At 36.1% G+C, this 17,982-nt stretch overlaps 1 protein-coding gene across 2 annotated transcripts in view; it reads left to right on the top strand.

Moving 5' to 3' along the window:
* Window positions 1-10,319, top strand: part of LOC106871389 (programmed cell death protein 6) — a 45,090-nt gene extending 34,771 nt beyond the window's left edge. For both annotated transcript variants that reach the window (XM_014917812.3, XM_014917811.3), the window contains exons 3-6: window positions 5,289-5,333; window positions 6,350-6,508; window positions 7,009-7,118; window positions 9,814-10,319. In XM_014917812.3, coding sequence (XP_014773298.1) covers window positions 5,289-5,333; window positions 6,350-6,508; window positions 7,009-7,118; window positions 9,814-9,915 — 416 coding nt within the window. In that variant the 3' untranslated portion in view covers window positions 9,916-10,319. The remainder of the gene's footprint in view (window positions 1-5,288; window positions 5,334-6,349; window positions 6,509-7,008; window positions 7,119-9,813) is intronic.
* Window positions 10,320-17,982: the final 7,663 nt, after the last annotated feature.

Genomic DNA, 17,982 nt, shown 5'->3' with positions numbered 1-17,982 from the left:
GTTAAGATGTATTTAAACAGAGCAGAAGCTGCCAACTAAATTAATGTAGAGTTTTTTTTGTTTTTTTTTTAAGGAGATTTGATCTTTTGAATGCCAAAAGTTGGGTCAACTTAACCCTTCTATTACTATATTTCTGTTGAAATTCACTTTGTCTTAATTAATTGAAAATAATTAAAAAAATTAGTAAAATAACTTCATTGTTGTTAAGCTGGTGTATACAACTTGAATTAAAGTGAAATTTTAATGGAATTTTTATCACTTTTGTTACCATATTTCTGTTGAAATACACTGCCTTTCTTCCAATTAATTTTGAAAATAATGCAAAATTAAGAAAATATGTCATTATTAAGCTGTTGTTTAGAACATCAATTAAGAGTTAACTTGATATATTTGTGAACATTAACTTTAATTCCTTTTCTTTCAAATGAGATATTATTGAGTTGGTTTATCTCATTATCACTGGGAATCTTTCATCAAAATTTTGTGTTAGTTTTTATTCCAAACACAGCTTAATAATGGTTTCAAATTTTGACTCAACCCCCAGTGCTCAACTGGTACTCATTTTATCGATCCCTAAAGGATGAAAGGCAAAATCAATTCAACAGAATTTAAACTTAGAATGTAAAGACACATGAAATGCATGAGTGGATTCGGTAATGGTAGTTATTTTAATTCTTCGTTATTTTCAAAAGTAATTGAAACAACATCTATGTATTTCAACAGAAATAAGGTAACAAAATTTCAAGTGGCATTCACCATTGACCCCCACCTCTACTCATGTTTACCATTCACTGCATTCACCTCTGTTCTCATCTCTATCCATCTGCCATTCTCCTTTCACACTCCTGTGAACTTATCTACTCATTCATCCTGTCTAATCCTCTGGGCCACTTCTCTTATGTTCACCTTCCTGTAACTTAACCCTTTCGATACCAACCCAGCTGAAACCGGCTCTGGCTCTGAGTACAAATGTCTTGTTTTCAAGTTTTGAATTAAAATCTTCCACCAAACCTTAGTTACAATTTATGTTCCTAACACTGGCTGAATGATAACTAAGTTATTTTATTAAATTCTTTGTTATATTTAAAGTAATTGAAAGGAACACAGGACATCTCAAAATGAATACAGTAGCGAAAGGGTTAAGGTGGTGAAGAGGTGATACCCTGTCATCTCTTCACCATTGTCTCTCTTTTTCCACCTGGGGTAGTTGTGTATCTCCTCTTCAGAAAGACACCTGTTTCTGTCCCTCAATATCAGCTCTACTCCATCAGTCGAGGAGAGGATGTACTTGTCTTGCAAGTTATTTAGTGACTTCACTAGTGCTGGTGTGACAAAAAACGCCCAGTACACTCTGAGGTGATTGGCATTAGGAAGGGTATTCAGCTGTTGAATCCATGCCACAGCTGACACTGGAGCCTGGTGCAGTGCTCTGGCTCATCAAACTGTCCAACCCATGCCACCATAGAAAATGGCCTTTGAATGATGATGATGATAATTATCTAAATTAAAAGTTCACCATATAATTTCATGTCAATTTATAGTCTAAACACCAGATTAATAAGGACAGTTCTTCAAATAAAATTCCTCATAATTTTCAAGATCAATTGAAATAAAGGCAGTGTACATCAACCAAAACATGCTAACAAAAGGATTAATGTACAGTTTATATCATTCAAATAGGATAGTTGTGAAGATAGTTTTCATTGTGTTCAGTGCTTATTTAAATTAAACAAGTCAATCAACTGGGATCCATGCATAGACATGTTCAAATGTAGAGAGATGAGGGCCTGGTTGGAGAGTTGTTGCAGTGTTTCACTATTGACTTGTAGTATGAAAGTGGTAAATCAAATAATCATGAGTAGACCCATTACCAAATATATTCAAATTTTCACCATATTGATTCAATAAGCCTCTACATGGTTACTTAACTTCCTAGAAATAACAACCAAATCTCCTACTCTTAAGAAAATGTTGATTAATGAAACACTATATATGTAATCATAGCTGGGATGCCCTTAATTTTAGGTTTGCTTTGTCAGAGCTGATTTAGGGTTAAAATAGCTGTAGGTGAATGGAAATAGTAAGTTAATCTTTTATTTATACGGGCTTGGTACTTATATTCTATACCTAACAATTGGGTCATGTTTTAACCCTCTGAACCCAGAAGTACGGTTTAGTGGGTGCAATTTCATTTGCCTATATACCTGGAAGATACAAAAGCAAGTGGCCACATGCCTTTGTGTGTATGGCTGGAAATAATGTTTTTACCAATTAGTGAATCATGTGCACAAAACCATGAGGTTGCCCTATTTTGCGTATTCCAGGGGCATGTGAAATTGTACCCACTAAAGCATACTCATAGAGAGAAGAGTTAATTTTGGTTTGTTGTTTGGTCATTACAATATTTTCAACTACCAAATTTATTTCAGGCAAAATGCTTTGTGACATTTCATCTGTCTTTATGTTCTGAGTTCAGATTCCGCTGAGGTCAACTTTGCCTTTCATTTTTTGGGGATTGATAAAATCAGTACCAGTTAAGTACTGAGATATATGTAAGTTACTTACCCCCCCCCCCCCCCCCAAAAAAAAGACTTGCTGGCCATGTGCCAAAATTTGAAACTAATATTACTTATTGGTATCAATAGTTCTTGTTTGTTACCTTACAGAGTGGCAAATGAGTATCAGAAATGTTGTTTTAAAAAGGAATAACAAACAAGATAAGGACCTTTAAAATGGTAGTAATAACAGTACTAGCACACCTCAAAGTTTTTGTTACACATTTTAGGAACATCCCCTTTTTAACTCCTCACTGTTTAGGGTTTATTGTTTATCCTTTATTCACAAACTGCTGTTAGAAAGCCTCATTAATTTTTCTTGTGTTATTGTCATGCCTTGTTTGGTTTGTTTATTCTGTTTTGTTTGATTTTGTTATAAGTTTTGTGTATGTTTATAAAGGTTGTTCCTTGTTAGTTCAGTTGGAAACTATTATTTTTAATGGCAAACAGAACTATCTGTTTGGAGAAATAGTATATTCAATTTTAAGTAGATTCATCTCAATTTGATCCCAAGATGTAGAAAAACGCTTTGGGAGGAGAAAGTTTATACTCATTTATTCATGACCACTTTGAAATACCATTGACTTACATTTATTGCTTAGTGAATGAGAGGGACAAGTGAACGTATTTAGGGAGATTGGTGTTTTCTTCAGTAAGAGACTATCTTATCTCTTAGACAACTAACAAAGACAAGAATTAACTCTTTAGCACTTAAACCAGCCCTATCTGACCAAAATATTCTACCCATTTTATGTTCAAACTGAGCATATCCAGCCTTTCACATTTACTCTACAATGTCATTCTACAAAATAAACAATCACATTGTCAAAATCTGAAAGCCACAAGATTATGCATGATTAATTCAAAACGATGTGGATAAATAAGCTTTATATTAGACAGGCGCATGGCTCAGTGGTTAGAGCATCGAGCTTATGATCGTGCGGTTGTGAGTTCGAATCCTGGACCGGGCTGCGTGTAGTGTTCTTGAGCAAGACACTTTGTTTCACATTGCTCCAGTTAACTCAGCTGTAGAAATGAATTGCGACGTCACATGTGCCAAGCTGTATCGGCCTTTGCCTTTCCTTTGGATAACACTGGTGGCGTGGAGAGGGGAGGCTGGTATGCATGGGCAACTGCTGGTCTTCCATAAACAACTATGCCTGGACTTGTGCCTGGGAGGGTAACTTCCTATGTGCAATCCCATGGTCAGTCATAACCGAAGGGGGTCTTCACATATTAGACAGAGTAGTCTGAATACTAACACTAGATCTTTGAATGTTGCATTTGTGAAAGGATTAAATTTTTGTTAATGAATTAAGGGTATCATTTCAAAACAGTAACAGAATTTCCAATCTTTAAATGTGGAAAGTTTTAAATTAGTCTTACAGATACAAGATTTCTAAAATAATAGTCCTGTTTTCGCTAGGTCTTGATTATCACAGTCCTATCAGAACTACATCTGAGTTATGTTAAAGTACAGTTTATTTGTAGAACAAATAAATAAGATTGATAAACATGACTGTGCTATCTAGTTCTGTTTGAATTAATTTTCCAAATGACCATTGAGTGTTTAAAGCTTTTTTTTTACAATATTTCTTTTGAAACACGCTGCCTTTGTTACAATTAATTTTGAAAATGATAAAGAATTTAGTAAAATAAATTTTTCATTATTAAGCTAAAGTTTGGAACATAAATTAATATGCAGTTTTGGTGGATGATTTCAGTTTAGATCACCTGAAAGCACCAAGTTTGTAACATAACCTCAGACAGGTTCTGTTAGACTTTCTACCAAGGATTTTGGTCTACAAACGAGTTTCCCTTTATTCTTGAATTGATTTCACTTCTTTTATGTTTTGCTTTCTAGAAAAGCATAATTGTTACCACTTCAATTCTTCCTTTCCATAAAATTTTCGTATTCCATGCCTACCTAAAGAAGTCAGTCTGGTGTACCTCATTCTCAGACACTGACACAATGGTATACAGAATCAAGTATACATTTGCTTTTAAAGTAATGGAAGTTATAGCACCAAGAATAAGTTAATAACCTGAAATAAGCAGTGAATTGGCAGAGACATTGAGTGGGGGACAAAATATCTTGTATTTGTTCTGGCTATCTGCATGCTGAGTTCAAATACAGTCAAGGTCAGCTTAATCTTTCATTCATTTTGGGAGTCAATGAAATAACGTACCAGTCAAGGATAATTAGCTTGTAGAATTGTTTAGAGCTGGACGCGATAGCTTGTGGCATCTCTTCCAACTCTTTGTGTTCTGAATTCTTGATAATAGACTAAATGCATTCTCTGGTTTAACATCATCACTTGGTCCTTGGGTACTTTTAGTGGAGTTCACCCTATTGCGAGCGTTTAGGCCAGCTCTCCAGTTTGAGTATACCTCCTTCCCCCTCTCTCACCATTTTTTGGAGGCCCTGGAAAAATAAAGGCTCATGGGTACTGCTCTTCCATTCTTTGAATAAATAGTAAAACAAACAATAAATTAACTGTACTTTCTTCGTGTATTAGACGTTTAACTGCTTGGCTTTATCAGATGATCCTCTCGTCTTATTCATTTCTCTCATCTCTCTCTTTCTCATATATACACACGCACACCCTCTCTCTCATAGACACACATCCACACACACACTCTCACTCTCTATCTCTATCTCTATCTCTCAATAGACATACATACATACACACTTGACTTTGATGTTACTAACCTTTCACATTTAATTACCAGGTACATGGACACCTTTCAACCCAGAAACTGTACGATTGATGGTTGGTAAGTTAAACAGTTATCTTTCCTCCTTTTATACAATCATTTATCATGGTTTAACATGTGTAAAGATTTGTTTAAGCTTATTTTGGTAGCTTTTTATGTTTACCCATTTCTAATTTCTATCATGTAACAAAGACCTCCCCCCCCATAAGATGTGTCCAACATCATTGTTTAATGTCCATTTTCAATGATTGCATGGATGAGACAATTTGTTGTGGTGGATTTTCTATGGCCAGATACCCTTGATGCTGCCAAATCTCATTTGTTTTGAAGCAAAGTAAATTTCCCCATGGTCAGACATCTTTCTCATGAAAGACCAGAAATGAACATTACTTGTATGGCCAGGGATGTTCGTTTCCAACCATCACATGATGTCAAAACAAGTACACACACACACACACACTCTGAGCTTCTTTCAGTTTCTGCCTACTAGATCCTCTCATGTGGCTTTGATCAACCCAGGGCTACAGTAGAAGACGTTTGCTCAATGTGCCATGCAGTGGGATTGAACTCAAGATCACATTGATGATGATGTCATATCTGCTGTTGACTTTTTTGATCAATAAGCTGAAAGCTTCTTCACCAATAGTATCCAGGCACTACAACACCGATGAAAGAAATGTGTGGACTACAAACTTCATTTTTTGTCACCTTCCATGAGAGTATCTTGATCAGTCTGTGAATTTTTCAACCAGCCCTTGTATGTATGATTGTGTGAACCTTTGTCTTGACATCATGTGATGGTTGTAAACAAGCATCATTGTCATACAAAGGATGTTGTCCATTTCTAATCTTCTATGTAAAACCTGTTCAGCCATTGGAAATATTACCTTGCTTGGATACAGGTGAGTGTTGGTGACAGAGAAGGCATCTGGCTGTGGAAAGCTTGCCTGAACAAATACTGTCTATAGTGAGGAATGCAACAGCAGTAATTTGTTTTTATGAATAACCACTGTTGCCTCACTTAATGCTTGTGGATATCCTTGATGTTTGATTCTGATATATGTTTTTATTTATAGGTATGTTTGATCGTGACAATTCTGGTACCATTAATTTTCAAGAATTCACCCAACTATGGAAATATGTTACCGATTGGCAAAACACTTTCCGAGCATTTGACACTGATGGTTCGGGCTCCATAGACAGGAATGAATTGAAAGCAGCACTGCAGACTTTTGGTAAGTAACTTTTCTCATTTTGATAATAGAATTAATCTTCCATTTAGTTTGACACCACCTCTCTTTCTCTCATCATTCCTCTGTCTAATGTATTATTATTACTATTCTGCTGCTTTCCATTACTTATATGTACTGTTGGTCATCACTTAGTTTGATAGTATAAATCTGAAGACTGCATTGTGATCCAGTGTCTAGATTGATGGTACAGATAACTAAGTCATATATAGATAGAATTTAATGAACCTACATTAAAATAATAATGAAGTAATTTAGCCATAATCAATCAGACAGTTGATCAGAGAGGATCCAGCCATAACTGTTTTGAATGTAGAACTGCTTTATTTGATAAGGCAGTGGGTCTTAAGACAGTATGTGGTCTGGGAAAGATTTCATTGCTGTTTCTAGCAAGTTTATCAACCACATTGACTACTTTATTGGCTTGAGCACTAACAAAGTTGTTAATAGTGTTAAGAATGATAATATTTTGGTTTATATTTCAGGTTATCGGCTCTCTGATCCTTTTTATTCAATGTTGGTTAAACGGTTTGATCGACAAGGACGAGGTGTAATAGCTTTTGACGATTTCATACAGTGTTGTGTTGTAATGCAGGTAAGATTTTGTTTTCTTTTACTATTAGACTTTACAATGAGGGACACAATGCCAAAATTATCATGTTCAGGATTTATTTTTAACAATTCTTTCTACTATAGGCATAAGGCCTGAGATTTTTAGGGAGGCAGCTAGTAGATTACATCAACCCCAATGCTCAACTAGTACTTATTTCATCAACCCTGGAAGGATGCAAGGCAAAGTCAACCTAGATGGAATTTGAACTCAGAACATAGAGATGGATGAAATTCTGCTAAGCATTTTGTTTAGCAGGCTAACGATTTTGCAAGTTCGCTGCCCTTTTAAAGAATTTACTTTTAATAATGATAGTAATGAGCTTGTAGTATACAGTGCTAAGGTGCACTACAATTCATCAGAAAAGGTTAAAACTGGGGAGAGAAACCACAAATGATCAAACGTAGGAAAGCACCAAGGAAAGTTAGAAGTACTTGCACAACACAGAATAAAATAGAGATAGAAAAGTGAACAGTAAAAGAGCCATAAAGAGGAATGAGTACATAGGCACATCAGAATAGTGTTGGAAAATTTCAGGTAAAGCATGGACTTTTGAAAAATGCAGTATTCTAACAGCTAACAACCAATGTTGGTAGCTTATTCTATGGTTTGACAATTCTAGGTGTATAAAAGTCATGGGTGCTGTGTTGTTTTTTTTGGCTTTCTAAGCATGTCCACAAATGGTTGAGATATTAAATTCAGAAAAGATGGCTAAAAGTTGTTCAAAATATGATGCATAATCTTGTGGGCTTTTACCTAATCAGTGGCTAAATATTGAAACTTTAGCAGAGTGGTTCCTAAACCTTTTCAGGCTTCCACCCCCTTAGCCCCCAGGTCACATTCCTAGTGCCCCCACTCACCACCACAAACATAGACCACTTTCTGCAGCAAATTCAAAACAACTGTATATCATAGATAAACTTAAACCTAATTAACCCATTATTTTGAGGTTTCGTTTTACATCCATTGACCAACCCATTACCACCCCACTTTTCTTCACCGTCCTCCTGGATTTTTCGACTACCATCCGCTTTGGGAACCACTGCTTTAGCATGTTGATGCCCAGAGAAGCAATATTTTCAAGATATGGTAAATGACTGACACAGTATTCATCTGATTGCATGACTCTGGACACCTTACAACAGATTGATATTCTGGACTAAATGGGGAGATGTATATTCAAATTGTTATGTCATGAGTTTGAATATCTACACCCATGTGCACACCCCAACGTCATTATAACATTATTAGCAACAAGTCCTCATTTTCTACTGGGCTTCACACATGGAAAAACTAAATTATTTACTCAAAGCTGCCAAATTCTTGATTATTTTCAAAATACATTGACGTTTTTGGTTTATATAATTAAAAATCTGGTCAAATAACATTTAAAGCAAACTCGGTTGTCTCCCCTCTTCAATGATTGCAAATCTTCATTTCACGTCCATTTTTGTATGCTTTGCATAGATAAGACAGAATATCTTGCGGCAGATATTCTTTGTTGGGATACCATTACTGTCACCAACCACCACCTGTTTCCACGTAAGGTAATACTTCCCCAAGGCCAGATGGGTTTTCATGGAAGACCGAAAATGAACAACATTGCCTGTATGACTGACGCTCATTTTTACAAATATCATGTGATGTCTAGACAAGGGTATAAAGAAAATATTTTTACAAAAATTACAAAAGAGACGGAAATTTTTAGTTGTTTCAGATAAGGTTTTAGTTTCTTTAAGAATAGAGGAAGAGAGCCCCAAAAAGCAATCATCTAATAAAAGAACAGCATTATGTAGGTGTGTGTGTGTATAATATATACACACACACACACTCATATATAAATATTTATTTACATTCACAGTAAAAGTAGGCAAAGTTACATAGACTCAAGAAGATATAATTAATTGAGAAACACAGGGTTTGATTCTCTATAGCTGCCTACTGGCAACTTTTTCCGTTTAGATGTGTGTTCACATGCTTCACTAGAGTTAGGGGACTTTAATGTTTTGGCCTCATTGTGTGACTTCTCAGTCAAAGCTACTTCTGACCAATGAAACAAGAGTACAGTCTCATGTTTATAGGAATCAGTAAACAAGTTATTTGCTGATGTCTGCCAAACTGATAATTCCAGGAGTGCATGTAGAACAGTGAGAATCTGCCAGAACCTAGTAAGAATGAATAAATACCTTATTGGTTGGGTTCTTACTGTTCTGTATGCACTACATGAATCATATTTCATAGTTCTCTTTAAACTTTCAATAAAGTTACAGTTTTCAATGCTGCAGAATAATCATTGAATTATCTGCAAGTACTGCTAGCAATACACTGGTTTTATATATATATATAGGATCGTAGGTCCTGGTGTTATGTAAAAACACCTGTGCCAGTGCCACATAGAAGCACTCCTGCAGGTGCCACATAAAAGTACCCAGTACACTCTGTAAAGTGGTTGGTATTAAGAAAACCACCCACCCATAGAAACCATGCCAAAACAGACAATTGGAGCCTGGCAGCTCTCCAGCTGACCTACTCCTGTCAAACCGTCTAACTCATTCCAGCATGGAGAACAGACATTAAAAGATGATGATGATATATGTGTTTGTAAACAATATTTCTTTTGTCTTGCTTCTACATTTTTTTTTTTTTAAATGTTAAAAGCGTTTTTCTTTTTTAATTTCAGACTTTAACAAATGCCTTTCAAGTTCACGACAGAGATCGCGATGGTGTTATTCAGATTTCATATGAAGATTTTCTTGCACTTGTATTCAGTCTTCGTACTTAGCTACTTTTTTTCTAATCTGTATTCATGTTACAAATATTGTAAATGATATAGTTATGATACCATAAAAAAAATATTCTCGTCAAAATATAATCTGTGTCAAGCCACATCAGATTATCAACAAGGTGGTGAAGAAACTTGTTTTTTTTACATAATAGAAAAAGAAAGATTCACACTGTTGTAACCTTTTTTTAACATACAAAATAATTTAGATGGAGAATATTTGTTATAATAAAACAATGGAGTGTAATTGAAAAAAAATATATTAAATTTATTCAAATTTAAATATTCTTATATCTCTATTTACCTCCGGTTATATAAATATTTTACATACAAATTTTTCTTCTCTCCCCTTTGTATCTTTGTAAAAGCAATATTTACATTCATTAAAATTGTTTTTATTTTCATTGGACTATACTTATTTTTATATATTTTAAATCTAAGTTTGAAATATTGTCTGAAGTAAAAATTAGTTTAGGTATTTTTAGAATGATAAATATTGTGAAAAGATTTTATTCAGAAAGTATTTTTTACAGGAATATTTAAATGTGTAAAATTTTCAAATTTAGAAGTTTCAGTTATAGAAAGAATCCTTAACATTTTTGTTATATTTCATTTTTCCGATTTGTTTTGAAAGTAATTAAAAATTTAGTGAAATAATTTTGTCATTATTTAGTTGGTGTTTGAAGCATAAATTAACATGAAATTTTGATGAACGGTTTTAATTTAGTTCACTTTACCCCTTTTGTTACTATGTTGAAATGTGCTGCCTTTTTGCAGTTAATTTTAAAATAATGAAGAATTGTTGGTAAGAATGTGCTGGTGTCACATGAAAAGCATTGGTGCTAATGCTGCATAAAAAGCACCCAGTACACTTTGTGGAGTGGTTGACACTAGGAAAGGCATCCAGCTGTAGAAACCATGCCAGAACAAACAATGGAACCTGGTGCAGCCCCTGGCCTTACCTGTTCAAGTCAAACTGTCCAACCCATGCTAGTATGGAAAGCAGATGTTAAATGATGATGAATGTCTCAGGAAAGAATTGCTGGACAAGTTTTTATGGGCAAAAACCAACCGACAAGTGATCCTCGGGGTAGATCACAAACAAGCAAAGATGGTTGGATAACATCCATGAGCTCAATGAGTCTCACTTGATCATCCAGTCAGATGAAGGGCATACTTGAGGACTTTGCCCCCATGACCCTACCAGGAATAAGCGAGTAGAAAAGATGAGATGAAATAATGAAGAATTTATTTAAATAACTTTGTCAATATTAAGCTGATGTTTGGAACCTAAACTGACGCAAAATTTTTACGGAAGGTTTTAATTTAGATCATTTTAAAACAAAGATTGCCTTACAGAAGCAAGACTGTCTCGAGCAGTTTGGTATGAAAGGGGTTAAATATAAATAGTGCCTATTCAAATGTAAAGTAAAAAAAAAAAGTGAAGATAGTGATAGCAGTGTACTGCTGATCATATCCATCTTCCAGTCATAATACTCATTTCTGCTAGTTGAGTAGACCAGATCAACATTAAAATGCCTTGTCTAAGGACACACAATGCTTCCCAAACTGGGTATCAAACTAATGACTTATAACTGAGTGACTAGTTATCTTCATGCTTTCTCCATCTCAAATTTAAGTATTGATAATTACTTACTTTAAAAACCATACTGATAAATAATTAATATTGGTTTCAAATTTTGGCACAGGACCAGCAATTTTGGGGGAGGGGGCAAGTTGATTATATTGATCCCAGTGCCCAACTGGTTCTTATTTTATTGACCCCAAAAGGAGGAAAAGCAAAGTTGACTCTGGCAGAATTTGAATTCAGAACATAGAGAAGGTGAAAATGCTGCTAAGCATTTTGCCATTTCTCCCAGCTCACCACCTTTATAAATAAATATTGGTTTCGCATTTTGGGACGGGGCCAGCAATTTCAGGGGAGGAGGTAAATCAATTGCATCGGCCCCAGTGCTCAAGTGGTACCTATTTTATCAACCCTCAAAAGATAAAAAGCAAAGTCAACCTCAGCAGAATTTGAACTCAGAACATGAAGACAGACGAAATGCTGCTAAGCATTTTGCCTGGTGTGCTAATGCTTCTCCCAGCTCATTGCCTTTATAAATAAATAGTATTAAAAGTGTACCTAAATGTTAGATGTACCATTTTAGGCAGAGTTTAATGGGTTTAGTCAGACATTAGCAGTAAGAAGGTCTGTTGATAGGAAAGTCCTAGGTTAACTAATAATTGGTTAATACTGAACTAGTAAAAGCTAAGGCAGTTCTAGTTACTATAGACTACATACAAGTTGTTCTGAAGTTGTTGGATATGCGTATCTGAAGTTTAAACCTTTTGTTACCATATTTCTATTGAAATACACTGCCTTTGTTTCACTTTATTTTGAAAATAATGAAGAATTTTGTAAAATAACCTTATTAGTAAGCTGGTATTTGGAATATAAAATAACATGAAATTTTAGAAAGTTTTAGTTTAAATCATTTTAAACAGGATGTTTGTGTCCTAGAATAAAGTTTGGTCTCAGGTGTCTTGGTATCAAAAAAAAGTTAATTTGACATAAATGTGAAAAATGAATAACACCTGTAGGTGTTATTTCTTATAAAGTTATAAACATGTTTGATAATACTTAGAGCTACATAATGGTTTTATATGTGTGTGTATGTGTTTATATGTTTTTTAAAAATAATTTAAAAAGAAGATTTAGTTTATATTAAAAACGTAGTCACTTCAAAATGTCAAAGTCCTAAACCAAAGAGATTGCTTTCATGTAGCAATAAAACTACTGGGAGAGGTTAAAAACAATAAGACTTTATTTTCTGTGGCACAAAGGGGAAAGATGTCCAGTAATTTACATTTGGAAATTTTTAAAAGGATCGGCATTCAAATGTACTGTATTTGCTTCGATATATGATGCACCCCTATTTTACAAGTGTACTTTTTTGAAAAAAAAACAATTTAGTATGTTTAATCATATATTTATTAAAAGATATTTTTAAATGGTTTTATAGGAGAATATGTATGATTCTGTGCATGTAAATACAATTTTGTGACAGTATACCAGAATCTATGAGGTGGTACTCAAAAGAAACCGGAATTTTGCAATATTATTTTATTCACTTAGTTTTACATGTTTACACTTTTATCACCTTCAATGTATTCTCCATTTGAAGCAATGCATTGGTCTAGATGCGTTTTCCACTGTTTGAAGCAGTCCTGGAACTCTTGCAGAGTGATGCCTTAACGCCTCCATCTTTTATGTCACTTTTTCCACATCTGCAAAACGTTTTCCTTGAAGGACTTTTTCCATTTGAGAGAACAAAAGAAAGTTGCAGGGAGCAAGATCAGGTGAATAGGGTTAGTGGGGTCATACCATTTTTGGTCAAAAACTGTCTCATACTCAAGATGGTGTGCACAGATGCATTGCCGTGATGAAACCACCACTCTCCACTTTGTCACAGGTTGGTGTGTTTTTGTCTCACCCTGTCTCGCAAGCACCGCAGCACTGTCAAGTAATATGTCTGTTTAACTGTTCAACCAGGAGGAACAAATATTGTGTGGACAATTCCTTTCACATCGATGAAACAAATCAGCAGTCTTGACATTGGACTTGACACACCTTTTTGGGGTATGGTGACATTGAATGCTTCCATTGACTTGATTGCTGCTTTGTTTCCAGATAGCGCCAGCTTTCGTCACCAGTGATGACCTTCGGCAAAAGGTCCAGATCAACTTCCAACTGTTCTTTCAGTTCATGACACATTCAGTTGTGATTGCTTTTGCAAGTGAGGCACAAATTTTGCTGCAACTCATTTCATTCCCAATTCCTCACTCAAAATGCACTGGCAAGAGCTCCAGGACACACCAGTCACATCAACAAGTTTGTCAATTGTTCAGTAATGGTCCTCCAAGATCAGTTCATGAATTTTCATAATGCTTTGATTCGTTTGGGAGGTTGCCAGTTGCTCTGAATGTGGTTGGTCTTCAAGCAACAAGTGACCATTCCTAAAGTGTGGAAACCACTCATAAACTTGTTTTGCTCATGGCAGCATTCTTGTAAGCCGTTTGAAACATGACAACTTTCGGCAGCCATTTTCCCCAGCAGTAAACAGAATCTCATGGAAGCATGCTGTTTCTCTATTTCAGCCATTGCAAAAATCAACGAACAGGGGAGAAGCACTGCAATACAAAGATGCACTTTGTAGGAGCATGACTTTACTCACTGCCACAGGTCGGCAGACTGATGCTTGAAAGCCGCATCTACTTTCTAGCAGCAGAAACCTGCACTACAAAAGGTTTGTCTCACAGAGAACATTTCCTGTTACTTTTGGATACCCACTCGGATATGAAACTATAAATCTATCATATATAAACTGTTATGCCAGCACTGTATTTCAAACTTCTTTTTGAAGTCAACTGTATAATTACTTGTTTCAGTCATGTGACTGTCCGTGCTGGAGCACTGTATTAAAGGGTTTAAGTCAGAGAAATCAAGCCCAGGACTTATCCTTTGTAAGCCTAGTACTTATTCTATCAGTTTCTTATGTTGAACCAGTAAGTTATGGGGACGTAAACACATGAGCATTGGTTGTCAAGCGATGGTAGCGGGGACAAACACAGACACACACACATATAAATACATTCATATATATATATATATATACATACAATGGGCTTCTTTCAGTTTCTGTCTTCCAAATCCATTCACAAAACTTTGATCAGCCCAAAGCTATAGTAGAAGACACTTACCCAAGGTGCCATGCAGCAGAACTGAACCTGGAACCATGTGGTTGGGAAGCAAGCTTCTTACCACACAGCTACAACTGTGCCAATGCCACACAGCCATGCTGTGCTTGTCAAGAGAATTACTTCAAATAATGTAAAACTCCTATTTTTAGCTATGATGTTTTGTGCTACTGTAAATTAGCCATTAGGGTAGTACACTACCAGTATGGTGGTGTTGCCATTGCAAATAGCTGGCAGGTAGATGAAAGATTAATATTCCTTTCACTTTTCTCAGAGAATTCTCAATGAGGTAATTAAAATCTGTTTCTTAAAGGTAACCTAGTCATTAAATAATGTATGGTATTGCAGATGGATGAGGACAGTTGCATAAAGAAGTGATGAGGGAAGCTGTAGAAGAGGGAGACCCAGGAAGACATGGGACAAAGTATTGAAGGTCAATCACAAAACGCTGCACCTTATGAAGGAGATGACAGGACCAAGATATGTGGTACATTGCTGTACTCAAGAAGACCTGTCTGCCACAACTGAATTGAGATCCTAAAATCAAGGTGCCATATAAAAGGCATTAGTGTGGGTGCTGGTTCCGCATAAAAGCGCTGATGCTGTGCAGCCTGTACACTTAGTGGTGTAGTTGGCATAAGGAGCGGCATCCAGCCATAGAAGCAAAACCATAACTTGAGTTTATTCCTTGTCACATATTAACTGTCTTATCTCTCTCTCTCACCAACTGAGGTAGCCATGTTTCTCTTTTATTGTAACATACCTATTCCCATCCTTCTAAATGGGTAAAGGGTAAAGACCCCCCCCCCCCCCTTTGGTCATCAATGACCATGGGATTGCATTTAAAAAGTTACCCTCTGAGGCACAAGTCTAGGCAAAATTGTTTGTAGAAGACCAGCAGTCACCCATGCATACCAGCCTCCCCATCTCCATGTCACAAATGTTATCCAAGGGAAAGGCAAAGGCCAATACAGCTTTGCAACAGTGATGTCACAACTCATTTCTACAGCTGAGTGAACTGGAGCAACATGAAATAAAGCCCGGTTCAGGAATCAAGCTCATTACCTCATGATTGTGAGCATCATACTCTAACTTCTCATCATCTGGCACGAAGCCACCACCCTCAATACTACACCCCATTCAGTTGAGGAGTCTTGTCTTAAAAGTTACTTGGTGACTTCACTACTTGTTGGTGCCATATAAAAAGCACTCTGTAAAGTGATTATTATTAAGAAGGGCATCCAGCTATAGAAACCTTGCCAAACAAAAAAGTATAGCTTAACACAGTCTTCTGACTTGCCAGCTCCTGTCAAACAATCCAATCCATGCCAGCATGAAAAGAGGAGAATTTAAAATATAATTTAAAAATAGGAAAAAGCACATCTTATTTGCTGGCAAATACAGTAATTTCCAAATTGGAAACCATTCCAATTGCCCAAAGTTCCTACTCCATTTCTCCATATTCATCATTATCAGTTTCCTGACAGCACGAGAGCCATGTTTTCTCTCCTACTTACTAACATTATGTGAGTGTGTGTATGAATAGAGGTATGATTATGTGGTTAAGTAGCTTGTTTCCTAACCTCATTGTTTCATGTTCAGTTCCACTGCATGGAACCTTGCACCATTATCTTCTACTTTAGCCCTGGGCTAACCAAGGCCTTGTCATTGGATTTACTAGATGGAAACTGAAAGAAGCCCATGGTATAAATATATGAGCCTGTACACACTTCCACCATGGCCTCCAAATGGCTCCAGAACCTGGTGCATGCAATACTCATTGTATACTATGGAAGATTTTCAAACACCTCCTTGATCTTGGCCTTGGTGTTGCAGGCAAAGTTGTTGGTGTCTTTCTCAACAGTGCCCCACATGTAGCAATCCATGGGATAACAAATGGGGAAATTAGGAGGCCAAAATTGGGACTGGTGAAGTCATAGAAATTCTCCAGCAACCATTTCTGACTCTGGAGATATGGCAAGGGGCTAAATCCTGCTGCCATGCATATGGCCTTTCAGCAGCAACTCTCTCCAGCAGCTTCATCTGAATGGTGCCTAAGGCCCTGTTCAAAGATGTGGGGCAGTATGATGTCACCCTTACTGAAGACACACCCAAAGACCACAACACTTTGGGGGAACTTGGTTTTCATGATGTCCATGTCACATATTACAGCCTTTACAGGGTTCACAGAGAATTGAGACCCAGTGCGAATCATCATGATACATGAAATTCTTTTCCAATATTCAGATGGCTTCCAGTCTTTCATGTTGTCTAACTTTTTCTTGACTACAACTTGAATCTTTATGCTCTCCAACTCAGTTGACTGTTCATCAATACATCAAGCTGTTACTGAAAAAAGCAGACCTAGAAAAAATCATCTAATTTAGCCTAAACACCCTGTATATATATATATATATATATATATATATATACACGCACATTTTGGGATCACCACTACTTTATTATAACCCCTTCTTCCTAGCTCTCCTGTGTGACACTTCTGTCCGGCCTTTGCCATGATAGATCGCTAGCCACTACACATTCTTTATTTTTTTTCCTTGTTTCTTTCTGTGGAAGAGTGTAAGCTTGAAGCGTTAAAGACTTTTTCACTTCCTGAGCGTTAAACTAATACATGTTTGTTGTCTACACCACCTGTCTTTGTCTTTTGTTTTTTTGTGAATTCTCCCTACACACACACACACACAAACACTTATATATATATATATATGTCTATATATATGAGGGGTGTTCATTAAAGATTTCTACTGACCCACTTCCCAAGAACAGGGATAAACAAAACTTGGCATAATTATTAGTCCTTCTCTGCATAGCTGCCATCAATGGTGACACACTTCTCTCATTGCCTTATGCAGCTGTGAAGACCTTGTCTGTAGAATCAGTAGATTGTATCTGGAGCCAAGACTTTACCTCAGAAATAAATTCATCATCATCTGAAAAGTGCTTCTTCAAAAAAGACTTTATGGTTGGAAAGAGGTAGAAGTCAGATGGTGCAAGGTTGGGAGAGTAAAGGGTATAACAAAAGATTTCATAACTGCAGGACTGTGCTTTCATCTGGGCAACATGTGCATTGTGAACTTTACAGAATGTGCCAGGTGTCAGTATGTCTGATAGAGCTTAAAAAATCTTAGCTTAACCTCCAAATCCATAGATAGACAGAGAGATGTACATACATTGATATAAATATATATAAAATAACAAATAATGAAGACAGGAAGTATCTTACAAGGCAAAAAGAGAAAGTTAGGTAACCCTTTTACTTCTGTATCACAATACTCTAAGCAAACT

Source organism: Octopus bimaculoides, chromosome 9 (assembly GCF_046866305.1).
Source record: "Octopus bimaculoides isolate indiv1 chromosome 9, ASM4686630v1, whole genome shotgun sequence".
NCBI classification, from domain to species: domain Eukaryota; kingdom Metazoa; phylum Mollusca; class Cephalopoda; order Octopoda; family Octopodidae; genus Octopus; species Octopus bimaculoides.
Note: the sequence above shows the minus strand (reverse complement) of the source record. Positions and strands in the feature narration are given on the sequence as shown.